Genomic DNA, 19242 nt, shown 5'->3' with positions numbered 1-19242 from the left:
CATTTGGGACCAGAATTTCCGTTGTTAAGCAAGGCAGTTGCTAAACGAGTCCCGCCTGGTTTTACCACCTTTGTCGGCATGGTTGTTAATAAGCACTTCGCACCGTCAGCGAGCGAATCCCACTGGCCCAGCTGACTGGGTTTGTTCCAAAGCCAGCTGGGAAAGTGCCCACGGCATGATCCTGGGATAAATCCGCCACCCTCGTGGATAAATCACGCCAGTCGCCCGGCGCCGGAATTCTGATCCTGGGGACCTTGGGGATCCTGCGACGGTCGTCAAGCGCAAGGGCTGGTTGCTTTTTTCCAGCGTGATTGTGGCTCCGAGCAGCCACTCTGAACGCAGGGTTGTTCGGCAGAGGGCAACCCGTACGCCAAAAAGCTCGCACTTGCCTTCGTCTCATCTTGGCTGGCAAGCAGGCTGCTGTTTGGATTTAAAACCATGCTGCGCTCCTTCTTTGGATAGTCTGGATTTTCCAGGAGTAAATTGCAGAGTCTGCAAAAGGAAAAAAAAAAAAAAAAAGGAGACGGGAGCGTGGGAAAGGGCCCTCTTTTGAAGACCCTTCCCCCGGCCGGCCCATCGAAAAACGAAGAGAGTTTCAACGCTCTGCAAGATCCAGAGGCGGGGGGGGGGGGGGGCAAAGAGATTCGGGGGGTGCGCATTCAAAACAACACAAAAGATAAATTCCGGTTAGGAAGACAAAAGTCAGAATCAGCTTCGGTTGGTTGCAAGGGAGGGAAGCTCGCCCGCAGCTGGCGAGCTGGGTGCCAGGTTTGATGGCCATTACGTGACTACCCACCACGCCTTTTTCTATGTACTTACATGTTTAAGTCGCAGCAGTTTTTGCTCTGTATGAGCTCTTCGATGTACTCTCTCGTTGCGTCTGGAAACCTGGCTTCCTAGAAAAACAGGATGTTTGCCTTCAGAAACATCAAATGCACAGGTATAGTATAGGTGGTACCTTGCTCGATAGTAGTAACTGTGAGAGGGATCTCGGAGTCCTAGTGGACAATCACTTCAATAGGAGCCAGCCGTGTGCTGCAGCTGCCAAAAAAGCCAACACAGTGCTAGGCTGCATTAACAGAGGGATAGAATCAAGATCGCGTGAAGTACTAATACCACTTTACAAGGCCTTGGTAAGGTCACACCTGGAATCCTGCATCCAGTTTTGGTCACCACGATGTAAAAAAGATGTCGAGACTCTAGAAAGGGTACAGAGAAGAGCAACAAAGATGATTGGGGGACTGGAGGCTAAAACAGATAGGGAACGGTTGCTGGAATTGGGTGTGTGTAGTTTAACGAAGAGAAGGGTGAGGGGTGACATGATAGCAGTGTTCCAATATCTCAGGGGCTGCCCCAAAGAAGAGGGAGTCAAGCTCTTCTCCAAAGCTCCTGAAAGCAGGACAAGAAGCAACGGATGGAAACTAGTCAAGGAGAGAAGCAACCTAGAACTAAGGAGAAACTTCCTGACAGTGAGAACAATTAACCAGTGGAACCACCTGCCTCCAGAAGTGGTGAATGCTCCCACACTGGAAGTTTTTAAGAAGAGACTGGACAGCCATTTGCCTGAAATGGTATAGGGTTTCCTGCCTTAGCAGGGGGTTGGACTAGATGACCTCCAAGATCCCTTGCAAATTATTATTTTTATTATTTTTATTATTTTTATTATTATTATTATTATTATTATTATTATTATTATTATTATTATTATTATTATTATTATTAGTTGTGGACGCTCCATCCGTGGAGGTTCTCAAGAAGAGGCTGAAATGGTAGAGGGCCTCCTGCTTGAGCACGGGGCTGGACTAGAAGACCTCCAAGGTCCCTTCCAGCTCTCTTCTGCTTGATCTGAGTCAACCTTCAGCCGGTCAGGATCGAACTCCTGGCATTGGGCAGAGTCAGCTGGCAACAGGCCTTCTAAGCGCTGCACCGCAATGGCTGAAGCAACCGTCGAGACTTACCGTTTCTCGGATCAGAAGCACCACCAGATCCTTGTCCAAGAGAGTGGCAGTCTGCTTGGGAAGCTCACCGGAGCTGGGATCCAGTGACCCTCGGGCTGGAAACGCCGGACCGGCTTGCTCGTCGATGACAGCCTGCTGGCCTCCATTTTCCTCTGGGGGATGAGCTAGCTGAGGGGAAGCAGGGCCCGGGATTCCATCTTGCTGAGCTTCAGGCCTGGGAAAGGCTGGCCCGGGGATCTCTCCTTGGTATACCCTCGGCAAAGGTCCCACTTCTCTTTCCAGCGGGGCCGGCCGAGAAGAAAGCAGATTGACCACAGCCTGGGCCTCCTTCTTGGCCGGCTGGAAGTAGGGATGATCCAGCCGCGTGTTCTCCTTAACGCAACGGAAGATCCCTCCGGGGTTGGGTGCCAGCCGCGGCTCAAGCGTCCGATCTCCCTCCTCGGGGTTCTCCTGATTGGTCCCCACTTCCTCCAAATTAATGACCTCTGGGGCAACCTCTCTCTTCTGGACCACGCTGGGCCCGGCCTCGGCCCCTCGGAGTCCCCTGGGCTCAACGGGCTCCGGAGAATCGGGTAACTCCAAGACCTCGTTCTGGGTTGGCCGGCTCAGTCCCGCCCTACCCGTCTTGAGGCAGCTCCGGCGGATCCCCAGCTGCCTGGGAGACGTCGGGGGCTTGGTCTTTGGCTCCTTGTGAGGAAGGGTCACCACGTTACCGCTAGATCCTCCTTCCCCCGTCTTGTTAAGGACTTGCCACGGAGCGGCGGGCTTGATCACATTGGCCCGCGGGGACCTCTTGGCGGCTGTCTTTACAAGGAGGCAGAGAGGGGTTAAGATTGGTCATTTCCTTGGAACTGGGTGCTCGATCTAGAATCCCTCTTATCTAGACCACAGCAGCTCTTTAAGCCACCTTTGAGCGCTAAAAAGCAGCAGAATGTTCTGCATTTGGCGGGTGCTCGGCAACCGGCCTCCACTGGCAGCAGCATCCTTAATGATGGCCACATGCCAAGGGCTACCTGTATACCATCCATGCAGTTCTGGGATGTTGGATTAAAAGGCGTTTTCTAAACTCTGTTTTATTTCTCAGGACCGCAAATAAATCTTTTTTAAGTCCCAAAAAGAGAATTAGAAAAACGAAGGATATTCTAATTTCCTTTGGAACCAAAAAAAATAAAAAAATAAAAATTCCCAGCAACACAAAAATCGCAACTTTGCTTGGGGCAGCCCTTTCAAATTATAACTTTGACCTTGTGGGACAAAAAAAAAGCTCCTACTTGTCAAGATGTGCTGAAATATCTCAAAGGAAAGAATAAAAGCTGCTGGGATATGTGCAATGAAATTTAGGTAATAAACCTCTCATCGGCCTGAAGAAATTTAAGCAGCTGGAAAGCAGCCAACTGGCATTTGAAGAATGCAAGGGGAAATAATACTGTGCTTGCGTGAAGCCTTGGGACATTCCTCAAACCCTGCACCTGGTTTACACCCCAGAGGTTTAGTGCAAAGCGCGACTCTGGCCAATGGTAGCCGACGCACCACCAAACTGTGGTTTAATACATTAATAATTAAGGCTTAGCAGAAAACTGGCATTTAAAGAACGCAGGGGAAATATTGTGCTTGCGTGAAGCCTTGGGACATTTCTCAAACCCTGCACCTGGTTTACACCCCAGACGATTTGCAAAAATCACATCTTGGCTGCCTTCTCGAAGAGTGTTCCAAGTTTGTTATGGCTGGCTTTCAGGGGCTGATCGCCCCATATCTGCCTGTCTGTCTCACGGAGGAGGGGAGGACTTACCTCCATCAAGATGACCACGTCTTCATCCTCTTCCTCCTCTTCCCACTGGCCGCGAACAGGTGTGTCCAACATCACAGGCAAGTCTTCATCCGAGGAGTCCGATACGGTGATCAGTCCCTCGTCTTGGTGGCTAACCCGATCTGAACAAAGGACAAGTCTATCAGCCAGCTAGCTGAAGGCTTGCAGGCCCTCCTCGACTTCCAACAATTCATTTAGTGGCTGTTTAAAGTTACAGCCTCACTGGGAAAAAAAGGGACTTGGGACCTAATGGCCGTTGCGGGATCCCCAGGGTCTCGTGATTCATATTCGGGGGCTTGGCCACTGACTCGCGTTTGTGACGGACGCAGGGTCCCCGGGGGGTGGGGTGTCACGCGATCCCCTTCTTTGGCGGCCTTCCGACAAGCCAAGTCCATGGGGAAGCCAGATTCACTTAACAACCAGGTTACCAGCTTAACAACTGCAGTGATTCACTTAACAACGGTGGCGAGTTACTAACTTCTCAGTTGCGGCGATTCACTTAACGAGGGTGGCAAGAAAAAATGGGGCAAAACCCGCCGAGCCAATTTCTCACTTAACCGCCTAAATCTGGGGCTGTGTTGTGATCGTTAAGCGGACGGGCTGAAATAAGGCAGGGGAGAAATCCCAGGACAGGGCTGGGCGACTAATGGCCCCTTTACCCCCCCTTGTGGACTTCAACTCCCAGAATCCCTCAGCCAGCCACGCGCAAGGCACTTCGCAGCACCCTCGCTTAGCAACGGAACTTCTGATCCCAAAGGTGTCTGTGGGGGGGGTGAGAACTACCTGCCTTACCTTTCCCTCGATGGCTCCGGAAATTATTCAAGTCGATTACTTCATTTTGACCTCCTTCTTCCATGTTAGAAGGTTAGGCCCCTGACCATGACCTCCACGTCGTCAGGAGCCCCTGCGAAAAGAATCCAAAGGACAGTTTGACCACAGGCCCCGTTGGCTTCCCACCAGTCGCCTCTGCGGCAGAGTGAGGTTTCCCGCCGAATTGCTCAGCATCCCAATTTCCGTTAGAAGCTGGGTTCTGCGTGGGGCGATCTAGCTACAGGCGGGCCCTTGACTTTTACCGCCACTTATTTGGTTACAAGGGCACTTAAGAATCGCTTTTCACCCTTACGGTCCTGGCACCATCCCCAGGTGATCAAAATTTGGAGGCTTGGCCGCTGGTTCACCTTTAGGATGGCTGCGGCATCCCGGGGTTACGTGATCCCATTTTGCGACCAGTGGAACGGCTTCCTTCCAGAAGTTGGGGATGCCCTATCACTGAGCACCACTGGTGGTGATGGTGAAGAAGAGCCCCTTGTCTGAAATGGTACAGTATCTCCTGCTAGAGCTGTAGCTCTATAAAACACACAGACACACACACACACAGACACACACAGAGCAGGCCACATTGCTCTGGTTTGGCAAGCCTAAACAAGCTTTAATATGCTGCCTTAACTCCCCCTTCCAGGCCACAGCTGCTCAAAGACTTCATACTGTGCCTTTTTTGGGGGGGGGTGTTTGTCCTCCTCCACAGGGATGTGTTTGTGTCCCTGAAATGTGCGGGCGTCTACGCTCAAGTGGGGAAGACGTAATGTGAAAATGCAAGAGGCTATAATTGAAATGTGACCTATGGATCCCGACAGAGGCAGCAGGACAGCCGAATAAACGGCTCGCTCGCTCGGGAAAGACATCCAACTTTTGTTCTTTGCCAAAAGCCTGCAGCAAACTTCGGCTCACAACCCGTTGCGTCACGCCAGCCCGGTCAGCAGATTCAAGGCACACCGACCTTGGTTCGAACAGATCGGCATCTGTGTTTGCGTGTAAATACAATCTCTCCGAAGCAAGAGAATGGAAAGCCAGGCACAGGTGGGGCCAGAAAACCCAACAGACACGTCCAGCGACCTTTATTCGTTTCCCTTTTTTTGTGTTTTGTTCCGGGAATACACAAAAAGGGGACTTTCCAAGGAAAAGCTCGGGATTCGTCGGGCCACATTTTTCAAACGGTAAAATATTTTGCCCAAGACTGGACAGCCCTGCAATAGATCATTCTGAATGCAAAAAACTCTCCCCGGCTGGAATAGCAAACCAAAAGTGGTTCAAAGAGGGCCGCGCAACGGATTCCTTCTGAAAGGAATAGGAAGTTCAAGGGGACACAACGAGACTCTTCCTTACAACAAGCTCACAACTTTCCAAGCCCATCTTGAGGAGGGCGACAAGGGGATTCGTTTCTCCTGTCAGCGCAGAGGGGGGAACACGTGAACCCCGGCATGCGCAGATCCACCAAAGCAAAAAGTTTCAACAAGAAACAACCGTCATCCGAGCCAACAAAACCTCAAATTATACATTTGGGGTGGGGGAGAAATGTTCCTAGAGGTTTAATAAACAGACCAGGACTCTCCGATTCGGCAACTTTTAAGGCTGGTGTACTTCTGGGAGTTGAAATCCACAAGTCTTAAAGTGGCCAAGTTTGAAAAGCCGCCCCCCCCCCACACCTCCTGACATAGTAAAGGTTCCCCCGCACATGCGTGCTAGTCGTTTCCGACTCTAGGGGCCGGTGCTCATCTCCGTTTCAAAGCCGAAGAGCCAGCGCTTGTCCGAGGACGTCTCCGTGGTCATGTGGCCGGCATGACTAGACGCCAAAGGCGCACGGAACGCTGTTACCTTCCCACCGGAGTGGTCCCTATTTTTCTACTTGCATTTTTACGTGCTTTCGAACTGCTAGGTTGGCAGAAGCTGGGACGCGTAACAGGTGCTCACTCTGCTACGCGGCACTCGGGATTCGACCCGCCAAACTGCCGACCTTCTGATCGACAAGCTCAGCATCCTAACCCACTGAGCCACCGTGTCCCTCCTGACATAGACCAAACTAATTCAGATGCCAAGCAAAGAGTTCGGATGTTTCAAACTAGACAGAAGTGTGGCGTTGGGGAACACCCAGGTTAAAATCTATGCCAAGCCATGGAAACTGACTGGGTGACAACTGTAGGAGGAAACACTACATACATTGCCTGGAGCGCCTGCAGGAAAAGCAGGAGAGACATCTGACAAATTAAATGCAGATAAATCTTAACAAATAAAAGCAGAGTGCCACCCCCATAAAAAAAGCAGCATGCTTGAGATACACGTTGCAGGAGATAAGCAGGCTAAGGCCAAGGGTGGGGTTAAATGTGTTATCACTTTGGAATCATTATGTAGTCACAAGAGACCCAAGTCCAGCCCTCTCCTGAATTCTGTTGACCCTTATCCAGCACCAATTGGCCTAGACTGGTGCTAGACCAGATTCTTCTCCACAGGTAGCAGATAATAAACTTTTAGTGTTTTGAACTCAACTCCGGTTCCTGGTTACTTGCGCCCGACCCAAGTAGACTAAGCAACTTTTCCTGCTGGTTAAGATTTTTTTTTTTACTTGCCAATTACTCTACAACGGAGGAACATTCAAATAGGCCACACGCCAACAATACAACTGAGAATAAAGCTGCCACGCTTTGAAAACACCACACTCTGCTGATTTTTCCATTTAATTCGGGGCTTCCCCAATTTGCCTGGGTAAATTGCCCCAAATTGGTAAAAGTGGTTCCTAACACCCCCCCCCTTTGGGTAACAACACCCATCACAACAGGGATATTTAAATGGACTTAAGGAGGGGCAGGCTCCCATAGCATTCCGACAAAGGTGAACGCTGACGAAGTTGCCAGTGGCTCATTTGTTGAAAGGGCATATAAAGACCGTTCAAGGATATTGTTTCTATAACGCAGCTAGTCCTCAAGTTACGACCCGGCGACCGTTCAAAGTTACAACGGGGCTGAAAGAATTGGGGCTTAAGGCCGGTCCCCCCAAGTTAGATAAAGAGTTTCTACTAAGCAGTTTTAGGTAAAGAAGGAAAAAGATTGGGACGCCCTGATTTAATTCACGGGTATTAGAGAATTCCAATTAACCTTCCTAGGCTCCATCTTCAAAACCTTCACCTTCGGCATGGAACGCTCTTCCGTGTGGTGCCTTCTGGGAACACAGGTAGTCCTTGACTTACGACCACAACTGAGCCCAAAATTTCGGCCACTAAGCAAGACATACGTTAAGTGAGTTTTGCCCCAATGACTTTGCATGTTAGAAGTTGGCAAAGGAGGATCACACGATCCCGGGCCACGGCGGCCGTCATAAATACGAGGCAGTTGCCGAGCGTCTGAATTTTAATCATGTGGCCATGCGGACGGTGTAACAGTCGTGTGAAAAACGGTGACAAGTCACTTTTTTCAATGCCCTTGTAACTTCGCACGCTCAATAAACAAACTGTTGTAAGCGTGTAGTGTATTGACTGATACAATGAACGGCAACCACTTAGAAACGTCAAGTTCAAAGCAGAACTCAATCACACACACACACACACACAAAGACACACACGGGCACCATATTATGGTGCTCGCTGCTTGTTCCCACGGCTAAGGAAGCAAGCCACACATTATCTGTCAAGTCTCAAAGCAGCAAGGATGCAACTAGAAGACTCCTACACGCCATTTCAATAAACCTACTTCGTCAAAGTACTTTGGACAATTTCAAATTCTGCCCTGCCTCTTCTGCCCCAAATCCCTGGATCTTATTACCTTCCTCCCCCCATCCCAGGAAAGTTCAGATGGCGAGGCTGGTTTGTGTTTTCACTGCACACAAAACTAGCCAGACAGGTAACCGGACTTTGTTCCTGCCAGCGGTTGCAAACCAGGAAATTTATCCTTGTAATCCCAATGAACGACTTTCCAAGGGGGAGCAAAGACTGCCTTAGGGAGGGAGGGGGGAAGACAAAAAGGAGCTGGGGGGGGGAGAGAAGAAAACAGAAAAGGAGAGTGCACTTAAAGGGAAGAGTTCAGAAGGGCTACTCCATAAATGGAAAAGGGTAGTATGGCTCGGAGGAAGAGCAGACGTGTGGCTGAAAAAACGTAAGAAGGAACACACTTGTGTGTTGGATTTGTTCAAAGGCTATAAGCCGCATTTAAATTCAAGTTGGCGAACCACCATTAAAAAAACCCATAGGTAAATGAACACAAATGTTAAGGAAGAATTTAAAAACCTGATATAATCATCATCATCTTGATATCGCCGTACCAGGAGATGCCAGAGTCGAAGAAAAAGAACTACCGCGACCTGGCCATCAAAACTGTGCGATTATGGATGAAAAGGGTAACAGTGATACCCATTGTCATCAGGGCACTGAGAACTATATCCAAAAACTTTGCAAAATAGGTCAAGAAATTTCAGCTTCCTGCAATAAATCCAGCAAAGCTACAAAAAAACTGCGCTACCCGGAACATCTTACATTTTCATTTATTTTTTATTTTGATTCCATTTATATCCCGCCCTTCTCCGAAGACTCAGGGCAGCTTACAAGCTTAGCAGTAGCCTTCATTCTATGTATATGCCTGCTTATTAGGGCTTTCACACACACCCCAAGCGGCATTATTACAAATTCAGCTTAATTGCCCCCAACAATCTGGGTCCTCATTTTACCTACCTGGGAAGGATGGAAGGCTGAGTCAACCTTGAGCCTGGTGGGACTGGAACCTGCACTAATTGCAGGCAGCTGGTGTTACTTAAGGAGGCATTAGCCCACTGCTCCACCAAGGCTCTTTAAGGAGATACCTGGTTGATACCTAAGATGCTGGCAGCAGCCCGTGTCAACCATTAGTGCCAGTCAATTTGAGTGTTCGGTTGACTGAGTTTCACGTTTAATGAATAAAAGTTATGTAATAATAATAATAAATAGTTCTCTGGAGATTTCCTAAATCCGGAGGACCAACCTGAAGAGCAGAAGGATTCAGAAAGGGCATGAAGCATTTTGGCTTGGAGACCTGAAGTGTTCACAGGCGGTCATTAAGACTATTTGGCCCTAGGCGACGTAGATTTTTAAAAGTCAGCAATACAGGTAAGTCTTCAACTTACGAGCACAGTTGAGCGCCAAATTTTACGCTGTTAAGTGAGAAGTCGGTTAAGTGAGTTTCGCCCCATGTTAAGTTGTTCAGTTAGTAACGTGGTTAAGCGAATCTGATTTCCCGTGATCGCGGGGAATCAATGTGAGTCCATTGACAAGCATTCAAATGTAAATTGCGTGACCATGGGGATGCTACAATGGTTGTTAAGTGCGAAAAACGGTCGTAAGTCAAGTTTTTCCCGGTGCCCTTGTAACTTCAAACGGTCAATAAATGAACTGTCGTTAAGTCGAAGACTTGTATGGTCTTAAATTTCTCTGCACTACAGAATCCTGCAGGAATTGGACACACGATTAAAGCAGCCGTGAAGCCAGGAGCAAATTCCAATCTATACATAACAAAGCTTTTTTCCAAATTAAGTCAGTCAACACCAATTTGGCCAGCAAAGAAAGTTAAGCACGGATAAAAGCTCTGCTAACAAATGCTGATGGGGAAAGAGTCAGAGGCGGCCAGGGTGCCAAGAACATAGGAAAGTTAGTTTATTATAGCGTGGCAAACCATATCCGTGTCCCTCTTAAAACCCGGAAAGGAACTCTCGTCTTGCTTAGGCCCAGGATGAAAGCAGCAGGATTTGAATCTGGGACTCATGGAGAAAACAGGGGCTGGCTCATCCATCAGCCCCCTCTCCGACGCTGCAGGGCGGGAGGGTGGAGACCCCAGAAGTAACACGCCTGGAAGGGGAAGACGGACATCCTAAAGGGGGGGGGAGGCTTGAAAGGTTGATGTTGAAAATCAAAAGCAGGGCCCCCGACATCGGCAAGAATTAGGGGGGAAAGAAACAAACCAGCAAAACTTGCAGAGCAGAACAGAAAGGATACAGAAAAAGGATGGGGCTGGGGGAGGAGTCTTTCTCCCCCCCCATAAGGAAGAGAGACAGCAAGCCAAAGGGGGCAAGGATTGGGGGGTGGGCGGGGGTGGAGAGAGGGAGGGGAAGGGGTGAAACTCAGGGGGCTGAGTGGGGAGGGGAGGGGCAACCCACATCAGAAGAGGAAGATAACCAAGGGGGGAGGAAGAGAGGATTAAACATGGGAGGGGGAAGAGGGAAGGAGGTGGGGGGGGAGAAAGTCCTAAAGTGAGGAAGAGGAAGAGTCCCCGCCCCCAGGAAAGAAGAAGGGGAAGACACCTTAGGAAGGGGAAGGAAGGGGGGAGAGAAGACCCCCCCCCCAAAATGGGAGGAACACCCCTCCCCCAGGAAAGGAGAAGCAGAAGAGGGGGAAGGACAGGGAGGGGGGAGGACCCCAAGAAAGGAGAGGAAGGGGATGGCAGGCAAGACCCACTAGGAAAGGCAAGGAAGGGGGAAGAAAAGACACCCACCCCCCAAAAAAAATGGAAGGGGAGGGGCGGGGAGAGAAGAAACCCAACCCCCCCACCCTAGGAAGGAAAGGACCCCCAGGAAAGGAGAGGCAGAAGACGGGGAAGACCCCCTCCCCCAGGAAAGGAAAAGAGGATGTGGAGGGGAAGACCCCTTAGGAAGGGCAAGGAAGGGGGAAGAGAAGGAACCCCCCCCCCGACAGAAATGGAACGGGAGCATCCCCCCCCAGGAAAGGAGAGGCAGAAGAGAGGAAGAGCCCCAAGGAAAGGGAGGGGGAGGACCCCAAGAAAGGAGGGGAAGACCCCCCCAGGAAAGACAAGGAAGGGGGGGCGCAAGACCTCCAGGAAGGGAGAGGCAGAAGAGGGGAAAGACCCCCAAGGACAGGGAGGGGGAGGACCCCAAGAAAGGAGGGGAAGGGGTGGCGGGGAAGACCCCCCCAGGAAAGGCAAGGAAGGGGGGTGCAAGAGCCCCAGGAAAGGCGAGAAAGAAGAGGGGAAGACCCCAGAGGAAAGGGAGGGGGAGGACCCCAAGAAGGGAGGGGAAGAGCGCCCCCCCGGAAAGGCAAGGAAGGGGGGTGCCAGACCCCCAGGAAGGGAGAGGCAGAAGAGGGGAAAGACCCCCAAGGACAGGGAGGGGGAGGACCCCAAGAAAGGAGGGGAAGGGGTGGCGGGGAAGACCCCCCCCAGGAAAGGCAAGGAAGGGGGGTGCCAGACCCCCAGGAAAGGCGAGGCAGAAGAGGGGGAAAGACGCCCCCCAAAGGACAGGGAGGGGGAGACCCCCAAGAAAGAGGGGAAGGGGGAGCAGCACCCCCCCTTCCGGCCGGCCCCCTCCCCTGACTCACCGCCCGGGCGGGAGGGCGGCCTGCCCGCTGCCCCGCTCGCTCCTGGCCGCCTGGCTGGCTGCCCCACCGGCTGCCCCGTCCGGGCCTGGCTGGCCGGCCTGCCCGCTGCTTGCCCCGCGCGGCTCCGGCGCTTCCGGCTTCCTCCTCCTCCTCCTCCCTCCCTCCCTCCTCCCTCCCCCCCCACCGCCGCCGCGGCCCTCGCGCCCGCCACGTGACCGCCGGGGGAGGGCGGGGCAGGAGCCCGGCGCACGCGGGGCCCGGGCCATAGAGCGCGCGGAGAGAGAGAGGCGCCACCTCGCCGCACCATAGAGAGCCGCGGCCCTCACGTGACCGCCGGGGAGCACGTGGCGAGCCTGGCTCTCCGACTTTCCTACACACACACACACACAGCACACACACACACACGCGTGTCAAGGGTGCCAGCGTCTCGCAAGGCTTGATGATCTCCTTCTGTACCTGGGCTTCTTCACCTGGGCTGAAGTCAGGTGTGGACTTCAACTCCCAGAATTCCCTAGCCGGCTGACTTACTGACTTTTAAGACCTGTGGACGTCAACTCAATGGAATACCTTAGGAACAGGCTTGGCTTCCTTCTCCTTCTTCAGAATAATGAATATTGCAATTCATTCCACGTGCAAAGGGCTGTCTCTTGATGATCTCCTTGTGTACCTGGGCTTCACCTGGGCTGAAGTCAGGTGTGGACTTCAACTCCCAGAATTCCCTAGCCACACACGCACGCACGCACGCACGCCCGGCTGTTATTATGCGGAGGAAGGGTCAAGGGAGGCGGTGAAGGATACCAGCGTCTCGCAAGGCTTGATGATCTCCTTCTCTTCACCTGGGTTGAAGTCAAGTGTGGACTTCAACTCCCAGAATTCCCTAGCCACACACGCACGCATGCGGGACTGTTATTACGCGGAGGAAGGCTCAAGGGAGGCGGTCAAGGATACCAGCGTCTTGCAAGGCTTGATGATCTCCTTGTGTACCTGGGCTTCACCTGGGCTGAAGTCAGGTGTGGACTTCAACTCCCAGAATTCCCTAGCCACACTCGCGTGCAGGACTGTTATTACGCGGAGGAAGGCTCAAGGGAGGCGGTCAGGGATACCAGCGTCTTGCAAGGCTTCATGACCTCCTTGTGTACCTGGGCTTCACCTGGGCTGAAGTCAGGTGTGGACTTCAACTCCCAGAATTCCCTAGCCGGCTGACTTACTGACTTTTAAGACCTGTGGACGTCAACTCAATGGAATACCTTAGGAACAGGCTTGGCTTCCTTCTCCTTCTTCAGAATAATGAATATTGCAATTCATTCCACGTGCAAAGGAAAGAAAATTACAAAAAATAAAATCCCCTATATTTGTTTCTAGATGATACTGTGCTGCAAACACACGTAAAAGTAGGAAATCACGAAGGTAGCTATTGTGATTTTTAAGGGTATCGCTGTGTCTGATTTCCTCCTCTTCTATCTGTTATAATTTGGTTACCACGAATGTTTCAGTGCATTATATAGGTAAAGGTTCCCCCGCACACGCGTGCTAGTCGTTTCCGACTCTAGGGGCTGGTGCTCATCTCCGTTTCAAAGCCGAAGAGCTAGCGCTTGTCCGAGGACGTCTCCGTGGTCATGTGGCCGGCATGACTAGACGCCAAAGGCGCACGGAACGCTGTTGCCTTCCCACCGGAGTGGTCCCTATTTTTCTACTTGCATTTTTACGTGCTTTCGAACTGCTAGGTTGGCAGAAGCTGGGACGAGTAACAGGCGCTCACTCTGCTACGCGGCACTCAGGATTCGACCCGCCAAACTGCCGACCTTCCGATCGACAAGTTCAGCGTCCTAACCTACTGAGCCACCGCGTCCCTGCATTATATATATAGCGTCTATTTTTCCCTCTTATGCATCCACCAGATGGGGCTCAACGATCAAAAATGAACATCAACCGGAGTAATTCTGAAAGGAAAATGACCTGGGAAAATCAGAAAGTTCACAGACGGCTGCCCGTCTCGATCGGATTCAGCAATTTATTTTTATTTTAATTCCATTTATATCCCGCCCTTCTCTGAAGACTCAGGGCGGCTTACAAGCTTAGCAGTCGCCTTCATTCTATGTATATGCCTGCTTGTTAGGGCTTTCACACACACACCCCAAGCGGCATTATTACAAAGCCAGCTTAATTGCCCCCAACAATCTGAGTCCAACCAGCAATGCTGGCTGGGGAATGGTGGGAGTTGAAGCCCATGCATCTTAAGGTCGCCAAGACTGGAAAACACTGGACTGTTTGGTGAGTTAGAATCAAGACACGACATTTTTGTGCCTTTTGCTGGAAGTGAACTTTTTTTTTTTAACCTCAAAGCAACCAATCTTGTCAACAGATTTGGACCCAAGCCATCCATTGTGCAGCCTGGAAGGATTGCAAGTCCTTGCCCACCAAGGGGGGGGGGGAACCACACAGAGGTGTGTTCAAATTGAACACACATTACCTTTCAAGTGGGAGCCGGAGGCAACCGAACAGCTCCAGGCCGAACGGCTTAAAAGGGGAGTATCATCCTTAGTCCAGCCAATTGAACAGCTGCCAGGGTATTGTTTTACCAGAGGCTAAGGTTTAAAGTCGGTCACAAGGGCATATTTGTTCAACCAGAGGAAGGAGGAAGTAGCAGTACAGCTGGCCCGGAAAAGTTTTTCTTCCCACCAAAAAAAAAAAAACCAACAACAAAAAGCGTAGCCAGCTCCAGAAAATATGATGGATTCTTCCTTCTATTTTATTTTATGTATTTATTTTATTTCCATTTATATCCCGCCCTTCTCCGAAGACTCAGGGCAGCTTACAAGCTCAGCAGTAGCCTTCATTCTATGTATAGGCCTGCTTATTAGGGCTTTCGCCGCCGCCCCCCACAAGCGGCATTTTTACAAAGTCAGCTTAATTGCCCCCAACAATCTGGGTCCTCATTTTACCTACCTCGGAAGGGTGGAAGGCTGAGTCAACCTTCAGCCTGGTGGGACTCGAACCTGCACTAATTGCAGGCAGCTCGTGTTACTTAAGGAGGCATTAGCCCACTGCTCCACCAAGGCTCCTTTCTACCTTTGCAGGAGGCAGGTTTCAGCACGATGGTTTGGCAGTGTTTCTCCTGGAGCGGACACATCTTCTTGGTGTCTTGATTCCTAGGCCAGGAGGGCCCTTCTCGAAATCCTTGCTTGCCTCGCTCTTGGGTCTGGATGACCATCATCTGCACCCCAAGAACTTGGAACAATATGGGCACCCCTCTGTGTTTTACCAACCGTACTGGTCGCCAGGAAGATGACCTACAAAGCCCTCCGTGGCTCAGTGGCCACTTATCTGTGGGACCTCTGGTCTCCCAACTGCTTGCATCCAATTAGTAAGAGCTGATGGGTGGTCACGATCCAGGGCCCATCACTTAAAAAAAAAAAGAGTATCCTCTTCATCAGGGGACTGGAGGCTAAAACCAGTGGTGGGATTCAGCCGGTTCGCACCACTTCAGCAGAACTGGTAGCTAATTTTTTGTGGCCCAGGCCCAGAGTGGTTTTCCGGAAGCGGCATCCACACACAGAATTGGTGGTTCACAAATTGGAATCCCACCACTGGCTAAAACATATAAAGAACGGTTGCTGGAATTGGGTATGCCTAGTTTAATGAAGAGAAGGACGAAGGGTGACAGGATAGCAGCCTTCCAATATCTCAGGGGCTGCCCCAAAGAAGAGGGAGTCAAGCTCTTCTCCAAAGCACCTGAAGGCAGGACAAGAAGCAACGGATGGAAACTAACCAAGGAGAGAAGCAACGTAGAACCAAGGAGGAATTTCCTGACAGAACAATTAAGTCAGTGGAACGATTTAAGTGACTTATGACCTGTTTTCACTTAACAGCCAGTTGCAGCATCCCCAGGTCCGGTGATCAAAATCCAGACGCTGGGCAACTGGCTCATATTTATGATGGTTGCAGTGTCACGAGGTCACGGGATCTCCTTTTGCGACCTTCTGGCAAGCAAAGTCAACCGGGAAACCTGATTTACTTAACAACCGGGTTACTAACTTATCAACCGCAGTGAATCGCTGAACGTGTGTGGCAAGAAAGGTTGTAAAATGGGGCAGAACTCCCCTAACCAATGTCTTACTTAAGAACAGGAATTTGGGTCTCAATTGTGGTCATACGTCGAGGACTACCTGCAACTGAAAACTCAGCTGGGCTGAATCTTCAGCTGTTGAACCTGAACTGAGAAAGCTGCTCATTTTCCCCGCTGTATATTTTAACAGTCTTTCAGCGTGCATAGTACACAAGAGAATCGAGACACAAAGCTAAAGTTGTGAGAGTTTATTGCATATGTAACAAAAATGGACATGACCTTCCCTGGGCCCACCCTACTACACAATCACTGTTTATTCCAGCCGGCTCCATAACACATTAAATAGAACTAGCGTTTCTTTTTAAATACTTTGATTTAGACATAAAATGAAAAAAAAAACATTAGTGTACAACTTTTTTTTTTACAAAATAAAATCTGCAATATAAACGGTGAGAAGAGTAACAAGGGTAGCAGCAATATTTAAAAACCCAAGACATTACAAAAGAATAAGTTAAAAAAAACACATTATAAAGTGGTTAAAGAATGGATAACAAAAACAAAAAAAAGTTACCGAGGGAGAGGGGGGTGGAAAAACACAAAACCCGAGAGACTTAAAAACTGCATTTCTGGAAAACTTCCTGTGCTCTACAGTGCAGAAATACTGGGTTGTGGTTGAGAGGGGAAAGGACTTTTAAAAACAAGCTGCTGAGGCCTGAGAACTAATGTTAAGCAAGCAATCCCTTTAAAGCAGCGGCATACAAACTCGGCAACATTTAAGGCCTGTGGACTTCCAATATCCAGAATTCCCCAGCCAGGGTGTCAAACTGCCGGCCCGCTGACCGGATGCGTCATCCGGAAGCCGCACCCATCCCGTTGCTGGCAATGGCAAAACTGTCCCGATAACGTCGCGCGACGGCACGTGACGTCGCGAGTTTTGACAGGTCTTGTCTTTAAAAGTTGCAGGGTTTGGACGCCGCTGCTTTAAAGCGTCAACAAGCAGGAAGTTGGTCCAAATTTCGACTCTGGGAGCTAGTCCCGCCTGTCCAATTCCTAACACTGAGCAAGTACTGATTTCCCTCCATCCCTGAGAGCATCAAGGCAGATGAGGCATTATTTCAGGGCAAGTAAAAAAAACCAAAAATGCAGAGAGAGGTGGTTTTGCATCACTGGACCGGGTGCAGCGGGAGGTCCCTTCCAGAGGCTCTGGGGCGAGAGAATCTGTCGAGAAATTGGCCCTTTTCCCTCTCCCGCTGAACTGGCATCAAGGCTAAACTACAGGTTCCTATCTCCTGGTGGAAAAGCTGCAGGGGGGAGGAGGAGGAAGATGCTCCACCCTCACGTAAGCTTTACTCGACAGTTTTCAAGGAGGGCTTTTGAGGATCTGCTCCAGATGGTGCTCGTGATGGAGGAGAGCAAGACCAAGGCAACTTAACTTTCATGCTCGTGGATTGTGTCCTAATCGCTGAGAGGTGGTCCCTAAGCCTAGCCGAGGTTAAGAAAAGTTTCTTTGATGGGGGAGGTGAGGTGGTGCCAGAAATAAGGCCACTTCTAGCTGGCTTTCTCCTCCCAGCCCCAGCTGATACTGCCTGAAGACCCTAAACCAGGGGTAGGCAACCTCGGCTCTTTTATGACTCATGGACTTCAACTCCCAGAATTTCTGACTTAGCTATGCTGACTCAGGAATTCTGGGAGTTGAAGTCCATGAGTCATAAAAGAGCTGAGGTTGCCTACCCCTGGCCTAAACGGACAGACCAGCAGAGCCTTCTTAGTTGAAGAACAGTTGAGACCTTTAGAAGGCAACTGGAGGAGCTGAGCAAAACTTAAGAGCTATTTCTTCCTGTCCAGGTTACCACCAGAGGGAACCCATTCTTCACCCTGCCATCTGATCAGCCTTCCAGAGCAGGGCTCGCCAGCCTTGGCAACTTTTAAGGCTTGTGGACTTCAACTCCCAGAATCCCTCAGCCAGCTCTGGGAGTTGAAGTCTCAAAAGCTGCCGAGTTTGGACACCCACTGTCCAAAAGCTACCTTTTTAATGCCGGATGCAGACTGCCACAGACTGCCTTTGGCATTTCAAGTTGCTTGACTTGTTCACGGGTCCTCAATTTTGCACGTGGCTGAAGCACCACTATATGAGAAGGAGAATGCAAGAATCAGCCTATCTCTGCTAATGTTATGTGGCCGTTTTAATGTGTGTCTCAAGGAGAACTGCTTGCCACTTAACACCGTTCAATAAACTGGGAAACAGACTGTGCAAATAATTTTAGTGGGAGCAGAATTCACACTTTTATGATTCTTTAAAGGCTTACATTCCAGCGGCTGGGTGAATCATGACTCATACAAAGTATATCATCTTCAAGAGGCCTTGGAAAATCAGGGATGCTGGTAGATTTCTCCTGTCCAGAGGTTTGCTAAGGTCCTTCAAGATCTAAAAAAAAAAGCCTCCTTGAACTAGTCCCCTCTCAGGTTATCCGCAATGCATTTGAATGGCCTCTTAAGTGCAAACAAATCCCAGAAGGACATTGCGAGTCGGTTGTTAAAAGTCAACCACAAAACCCAATCCTTTTGCCACACGGTGCAAATATCATCACAAAAGGTAGATTTGCTTTCTCACGTGGAATTCTGAAGTTTTCCGTCGCCAAGAGTTACAGTCAACTGAATAAACAGGAAGAAAAAACAATCCGGGGATCTGGACAAGTTATCTAATTTTGGTTTGTCCTATCACAGTTTAAAGCTATTCTCAATTGGTTGTATAAGTGACGATAGAGATATCCTCGCAGACCGACAGAAACAAGCAAAAACAACCCCACACCAACATGACCCACGTATGAAGTTCGACACCTGTTAATATGCTTCTTTGCAAAGGAGGAGGAAGGGAAACTCTCACAAAGTGTCAAGGTTACACCTGATGGGTTAGTGGAATTTCTGACAACCCCCCCCCCCCCGCCGCCCCAGAAATGTTATCTTGTTAACAATTACCGGCCTTCTTCATTTGTGCAAATTAAAAAGAAGCGTTTGACAGGGGAAATCTTATCGCTCGGATTCTTCCTTCCCCTGGAAGTTGCGTGCAGGGCAAACAAGTTGGTATCGATTGTGAAAATTGGCTAAAATTGTGTCGGGGGACTGGAGGGGGGAAAAACGAGAGACGCTGGAAACCGTTGTTTGGGATACTCAAGTCTCTACAGGCTATAAGGCCTGTCTGTTAGAACTCTTTTTCACAAGAGCCGTTCTTTATTCCAGACGGCTCAGAAATGGAACTGGATTCCGTTTATCTTTGCTATGAGCTATTTCCTGT

General features: G+C 50.1%; 1 protein-coding gene across 2 annotated transcripts in view; it reads right to left on the bottom strand.

The window, feature by feature from the left end:
- Positions 1–12035, bottom strand: part of RNF216 (ring finger protein 216) — a 52200-nt gene extending 40165 nt beyond the window's left edge. For both annotated transcript variants that reach the window (XM_083373160.1, XM_083373161.1), the window contains exons 1-6: positions 11885–12035; positions 4558–4669; positions 3748–3887; positions 1959–2762; positions 820–896; positions 390–492 (exon numbers count right to left, since the gene is read on the bottom strand). In XM_083373160.1, coding sequence (XP_083229286.1) covers positions 390–492; positions 820–896; positions 1959–2762; positions 3748–3887; positions 4558–4621 — 1188 coding nt within the window. In that variant the 5' untranslated portion in view covers positions 4622–4669; positions 11885–12035. The remainder of the gene's footprint in view (positions 1–389; positions 493–819; positions 897–1958; positions 2763–3747; positions 3888–4557; positions 4670–11884) is intronic.
- Between the last annotated feature and the right edge of the window lie 7207 nt (positions 12036–19242).

This window comes from Vipera ursinii, assembly GCF_947247035.1.
Source record: "Vipera ursinii genome assembly, chromosome: 13".
In the NCBI taxonomy this organism is placed as follows: domain Eukaryota; kingdom Metazoa; phylum Chordata; class Lepidosauria; order Squamata; family Viperidae; genus Vipera; species Vipera ursinii.
The sequence above is the reverse complement of the archived record's forward strand: the minus strand, read 5'-3'. Positions and strand labels throughout refer to the sequence as shown.